The sequence below is a fragment of the Apis dorsata genome, unplaced genomic scaffold, assembly GCF_000469605.1.
Source record: "Apis dorsata unplaced genomic scaffold, Apis dorsata 1.3 scaffold_67, whole genome shotgun sequence".
In the NCBI taxonomy this organism is placed as follows: Eukaryota; Metazoa; Arthropoda; class Insecta; order Hymenoptera; family Apidae; genus Apis; species Apis dorsata.
The window spans coordinates 14622-22175 of record NW_006263365.1 but is presented as its reverse complement, the minus strand read 5'-3'; the positions used below and the strand labels follow the sequence as shown (position 1 = coordinate 22175).

Here is a 7554-nt window from a genome sequence, read left to right as displayed (position 1 = left end):
AAAAAAAAAAAAAAAAAAAAAAAATGGCATAAAAGAATGACTCGGTCACGGTTGAATAATGGATCGAACTTAGATTAAAAATGATCGGTTCATAGAGATAGAAAAAAGAATCGTTGAATAAAATGTGTTAAGTGAGAAAGAATGAAGATGAATGAAATGTTGATGAATGGATAATTGAAGAGATGGGAGAATTTTTTTTATTTCATTTCATTTTTTATTTCATTGAAAAATAGAATGTGCAGGAAGTTTAAGAAAAAATAGAGATATGAGAGAATTGTTGTTCGAGATGTTGTAATACTTTTTTAATTAAAATAATTGGGAAAGAAAGAAGAATTTGTATAAAATTTGAAAAAAAAAAGGAATCTATATAATCTATGAAGTAGAAAAAAATAAAAATATTGAAAAATTTTAATTCCTTACGAGATATTTTCTTATTTTGAAAAATATAATTATTTATAATCTAATATTAAATAATATAATGTAATTTAATTTTGATAATATTATTAAATGAAATGAAATGTTAAATAAAACTTACTTATGAGAGAAAAATGATCGAAAATAGAGCTAACTGATTATGCTTGTTTGATTAGAATCATTTGTCTAACCTGATCTATGATATTTATTAATAATCATAAAAAATTATTCTACTTTAAAAGTAATATTTAACTTTATATTGTTTTTTATCTTAAAAAATAGAAGAAGAAAAAAGAAATAGTTAAGAAATTGTAAATATAAATTGCAATACATAATGAATGCGAGATATCACATTATTACGTCGTTGAAGTTCCATATCTTAATGAGGTGATAAACTGTCTTCAAAGAAATATATTACGTTAGAGTTAACATTGAAATTATAATGATTTTGCAAAGAGATACTACATCAGCTGTTAACCTACGTACATTTTTTAACAAATAAGTCAGTCTTAAAAAAAGACAAGTATTAAAAAATTAATTTGACTTTACATCAAATAAATAATTTGTAAAAAAAAACTACACAATATATAAAAAAACAAAGTTTCTAACTCGAACGAAAAACTTCATTAACATTAAAAAAAATAAATCACATTTATATTAAAACTAATATAATTATCATTTATTATATTAAAGAAGAAGAGGCAAAAATAACAAATTCTCCAAAGCATCTCTCTATTTTATCAAAATAATAAAAGCTAATTTTAAGAGAGCAACAAAGCAAATTACAACTCTATCCTTTCAACACATCTCTATCCTTTCATATCCAAGAAAACTGTAGAAAAAAATATACACTTGCACCTTCACGTACTTGTCTGACCGGCTCCGAATAAAGACCGGATTTTTAGCGTTTCTAGACCTTGAAAGACTGGACGCCAGTTAAACCGTTCGTTCGCATTGAAAACACGCTCGATTCCATGGACAAAAATCGATGGTAGGAAGGAGGGAAAAGAAAAAAGAGATAACAACAATTTTTGGAAAAATAGAGGAACGAACATCAAACAATATCTTGAAACGACAAGAATCGTTTAACGAGAACTGGTTATTAAAACAAACCTTGACAGAACGTCGAGTTGACAACGTGACGAACGAAAAAACAAATTGTTTCCGGTTCAAATTTCAATGATTGGCTCAGATAAAATCGAGAAAAGCAAGAGTGCGTCGTTGATAAGAGAGATTTCTAATAACTGAATATCAGATATTTTGATTGATTTAATTTAATAAATTTAAGATTGTTTTGTAACAAGTTTGGATTTTATTTGGAATGAAAAATAATAATTGAGAAGATTTCTAAGAAAGACTATTGTAATATAGCGTATAATATATTGTAATATATTGTAATATAATTTGAAAGTTGAAAAATATATAAAAATGAAGAATGGATAAATGAATGGAGTATAAATTATTTTTGCAAAAAATAAAATAGGAATTTATTTCATAAAGAATCGCGTAGGAACCGGAAATGTTTGAAAATAAAGACAATGAAGTCTCAATGATGATGCTGAGAGATGATTCATTGAGTTCGATGAAATGCAACAGATTCATCAATGGCGCTTAAAAAAATGACTCATACGATATACAGTAACTTGATCACACTTGCGAACACATTTTCCTGATTCTAATTACGATTTAATTGAAATTATTAATCATGGATTTATTTTTAAATAATTTTAATATTTCGAAATTAAATTTTATTTTGTATGAATGTTTATTTTATAATAATAATCAAAAATCGAATAAAAAATTTCGATTTAACAAATATTAACAATTATTGTATCTTATTAATAATACTTAATATTATTCTATAGTCTATTTAATACTGAAACTTGATTTTTGTTTAAAACTTGATTTAATTGAAATTAAAATAATAATATCAAGCTGCATCATGTTAAAAATGTTATTATCAATATTTACAATTATTATAATCGATTTTAAAAAAATTTTCCTAATCATCACTTCTAATAGACATTTTATTTATTAAACATCAATCATTCTTTTCTTTACCGATAATTACTTAATAAATTATATTTCAAAGTGATTAGATAGACATTATTAAAATTCTGAAATTAAAAGCAATTAAAAATACATATCGAATAACAAAGAATAACAAATATTAAAAAACATATTACAACAAGAAGAGATAATAATAAAAATTGTAACGCAATTATGTTTTTCTATTGATTTTTTACCAAAAAAGACAAAAACACCTTTTTCGACGAGTTGCCCAAGAAAGATTTGGTAAGGTTTCTATCGAATAATGAAATCTCCAACCGGAACGAGTAATCTGTGACACAAAAATTATCGAATTTGTCGATTATTATGAAATCGTGGTAAAAGTCACCTTATATTTCCTGTAGAGAAATGATTTCACTTTGATCATTCGTAATAATTCATTTGTATCCAGTTTAGGACACGATAACAAATAAAATAAATTATATACGAACGAGAAAATTTTCCATTTTTGAAATGGATATTTAATAAAATAAAGATTAGCAAAAATAAATTACAATTTAATCGAAATAAGTTACATGATTAGAAAATTATGATTTCAAAGTATTATTGAAAGATCATGATTAAAAATTTAATTTTTGAAAATAGTATTGGATTGATGGATAAAAAAACGAAGGTGAACGGAAGAATGATCTAACTATTAAATTGCATCCTATATAGCGGTATTTATTTGAGATGAAACGGTATTTATCGACAGCAATCATCTGCCACTATCAAACTAGAATTTCTTACTATGTGTATACTTAACATAATCAACCTTGTACTTATATATTGAACACGGTGAATCAACTCGTGCACACGTAACAAATATGTTAGAAAGAGGAAGAAGATATTTCATAAGAAGTTGTTCAACAAAAGTGACAAATTTCATGAATTTGTGAAATTATTGCACAATCGTATGTTTTCGAATTTTTGCAAGAAATCTTTTTATTAATGGTTAAAGAAAACATCGTGAAAAAAGAGAAAAAATGTTAACTAACGATACCTTATATATTATTTATATTTTGAATTATATATACATAAGATATTTTTTAATATCTAGTAGGATTATGAATTGATTTTAATTATTTAATTATTCATTGACCTGATATTCATTAAATTAATTTATAGAACAAAAGTGGGTTGAAAATGATTTGATCATTTGCTAATCTCTATGATCTATCATTTAATAATTGAAACTGAATTGTCAAAAAGAAAAAAAAGCTTGTAATAATGCAGCACTAGTTACGTGTTGAGAATGATAAATATTATAATTAGTATACGTATGTGTCAATATGTAAAATGTATAAAAAAACAACCGTATTCTAGTCTCTCTAGTTATAATTATAGCTATTATATCATAAATGGTCGTCATATCGAATACTTTTCTAATTACACTATTGTTTTGTCAGTAAATTTCAATATAATATAAAAGTATAATACAATAATGTATTATACTTTTTATTTTTCTATTGCAAACATTAGTTTTTAATGAAAGATATTGATATTTCTGTAACAAAAAAGTATCTATTAAAAATTCATCATTAAAAACTAATTATATATAAAAATTGTGTATAAAATATCTACGATTATCTAGATAATAAAAGAAAAAAAAATACGTAATGAATGTTATAATAAAGAAAAATTAATGTTATATAAATCATTAAGCTAAATCAGATGTGATAACACTAATAATCAATGATAAAACGGAAAATAAATGCAGTTAATAATATATTCACTTATCATGTACACAATAAATACACAATGAAAAGAATAAGTTAATTTCAAGCTGAAACTTCGAACCGATGAAAGAAAAATATTTCATCAACTGCATAATGATTATTATATAATTTGTTTTGAAATTAAAATTTTTTCATCGCAAAGTAAAGAATCACACTTGCAATTATATAACATTGCTGACTTCAGTTTTATAAAAATATGGAATTCTTGCCAATTGAATCAATTTGATCAAATTTGCATTGAAAGAAAAATAACTCGAAGTCCACGCGTTATCTATTTCGAAAAAAGTATAAATATAAATATAATTGCTCTAACTTCACGAAGGATATTTAACATTTACACGTGTATAAATTCAATTTTTTTTTTTTTAATTCAATTAAAACTATTGCGAATAAACTTTTGAGCATATAAATCTTTTCATGAATTGTTAATTAAATATCCATTTTTAAAAAAAAAAGCAATTATATTCTTTTATTGTTAATAAATTCATTTTTAGATATCGAATGTATTATTTATTCAAAGAAGAAAATAATAAATTGAGGCTTCTTTCTGAAAATTATAAAAATTTGCATAAAAAAAAATACATATCTCGATACATATCTACTAAATAATTTAAATCTGTATAATAAGTTATAAAAATCTATTTAATTAAATTTATGGATTAAAAAATATATTCGAAATCTATATTTAGAAAAACTAAAACTAGAATATGTAAAATATTATTTGAAATTCAAAACCTAGAAAACTGACATTTATCATGCAATAACTTAACAAAGATATTTCCAGTACATCTTCAATCTATTCTAAACACGCTCACACCAATATCGAACAACTCGATAGCTCGTAACCGTATTTGAATCGATTTTTACACGATCGTTAATACATCACAATTTCCAGGTAGAAAAGTACTAATAATAATTCCACAATCGCGTGACAACTAAAACTCGAATCAAACGTTTTCAAACCGTTCCGAATAAAATATTGATTACATACGATCGAGATCGAGATAATTATACCGATACATAATTCTTAAACTGTGGTCTGTGAATCTTTAAAGATCTAAAAACCTAGACAAAGATCTACAATTAACTTTTCAAACTAAAATTTAAAAATCGAATCGAATTATTTATTTCAAATAAAATCAATTTAAACAAAAGAATCCTTACAATTGAGATCCCAATTTTTTTCAATTATGGATATTAATTATTCAAATTCAATATAATTTTATTATCGCATAGATTATAATCATGGTATCGATCATCTTAAGATTGGACTTAGAATTAGAATGTACGAATAATTTAACTTATGTACTTTGCATTATTATGCATGTATGTATTCGCCTGATGCATATGTATCGCGATACAAGGAAACGTACACATGAATGATTGTAAATAGAGAACATAGAACGAGTAATATGGTTTTAAGAATCGATAATACTTTACGAGTCCTACAATAAACTGAATTTCATAGGAAACGAATTATGAAAGAAATATATTCCATGAGTTAAAAAAGATTGCCTTCCATTAGGTTAATAAGAAAATGAAAATTATATATTGAAATGAGCATATTAGAATATTAAGATCAATGAAATATTAATGGAAAATTTTAATGAAAGAATATCATCTGATGTGTTATGAATGGATGAAAATTAATAAGATATATTGTGGATAAATAATTTTTTTTTTAAATTAAAGAAATTTAAAGATAAAATTAAATTATAAGTAACGTTAAAAATTTGTATATTTGTAATTATTATTGAAAAAATTGTTTTTTTTTTTTAGGTGATATCGACGAAGAAACATATAAAGTAATGACATTGCCAAGGTGTGGTGTTAAAGATAAAGTTGGTCCTGGCTTTGGAAGATCGAAACGATACGCTCTTCAAGGTAAATCAAATTACAATTTAATTCCATAAAATAGAAAAATTTAAACCCATGAATATCCTTTTATCATTATCCTTTTATCAATGCAAAAATTTTCACTCACTTAACGTATCAATTTCAATTGATAAAAATATTCGAATTGAAAAATAAAAAAATAGAAAAGTAAAAAAAAACTTCCTTTTACAAAGAAAAGAAAAATAGATTATAAAATAATCATGAATTTAATCATTCTAATCTAATCAAACTTCATCAAAATATCTTATGACATAACAATCGAATTATCTAATCGAATCATGTAATAAAATCCAAAATCTCAGTTGTAATCACATTCGACAAATACATACCAAAATTGAATAATATATATTAATTTAGTGATCATATATTCTAAAATAAATTTATTTAAAAAAAATTTATCAAAGATACCAATTCAAAGCAATTAAAATTTGCATTTAAAGTTATTACACAAAATAAGTGAAATAATTATTAAAAATTCATATAATTATTCGAGTAGTGGAATGTATTCGCAATTCAATGTTACTTTTAACTTCCTGTCACATTATCCTTATTATAGAATCAGTCACCTCAAATGGAATATATACGCACTGTAGCCTTTTGTTGGATGCTCTAAATGCATTTTTTATCCATCAAAATTGTTCTAAATACAATTCTGAAAAGGTTTTTTATGCGACTTATTAAATGAATCTTTATTTTTCAATTTATAATTAAAATTTCGATGAAATTAACCGAATATCGGATGTAAAATTTAATTTTTTATAAAATTAATTTAACAATTTATATTTTCTTCAAAATTAATATATAAATCCCTACAAAAAAAAAATTTATCTTTTATTAAAATATTTTAAAAAATCCAATAAATACAATAGAATTTTACATGTCATACAAATACAATAAAATTAAAATAATATACCATATATCATTAATCAATAATATGTCCAATCATTCTATTGTCCACCATTCTAACAATTTAAAATTCCACAAAATCATGATTCCAATTATCCAATCAACTATAATCCAGACACTTCTTTTCATTTTCTTTTCATTAACTCTTTCTTCTCACAAGAAAATAATCCACTCTTTGATTCTGATTTATTTGATTCTTGACTTATTCAATCACACGTAAAGAATAAATCTACCTAAAAATTATCGAGATTCGATCGATTCTAACCATGACTTTGAACCTCGTACAAACGTGCCTCGTTTCAGTGAACTCGTGGCGACAAGATCACCGATGCGTGTATCCTATGGATTTTTATCGCGTAACAGATCCCCTGGATGACCCATTAGATCGATCACGATTGAAATAATGATAGAAATTTATCAGGCCTGAAAATTGGACCGTTTCAAAGCTAGATTGTGAAGAGTTTATTGTTCGAAGAAATTTGTTTTAGTAATTGAATAGATTAGAGATCAAATGTGGAGGAAATTTGAAATAAATTAAAATAGAAGAATG

At 24.0% G+C, this 7554-nt stretch overlaps 1 protein-coding gene across 7 annotated transcripts in view; it reads left to right on the top strand.

The window, feature by feature from the left end:
• LOC102671973 (matrix metalloproteinase-14) overlaps nt 1–7554 on the top strand; it is a 45817-nt gene that overhangs the window by 29076 nt on the left and 9187 nt on the right. For all 7 annotated transcript variants that reach the window (XM_006609947.2, XM_006609950.2, XM_031515346.1 and 4 more), the window contains one exon: nt 5982–6086. In XM_006609947.2, coding sequence (XP_006610010.1) covers nt 5982–6086 — 105 coding nt within the window. The remainder of the gene's footprint in view (nt 1–5981; nt 6087–7554) is intronic.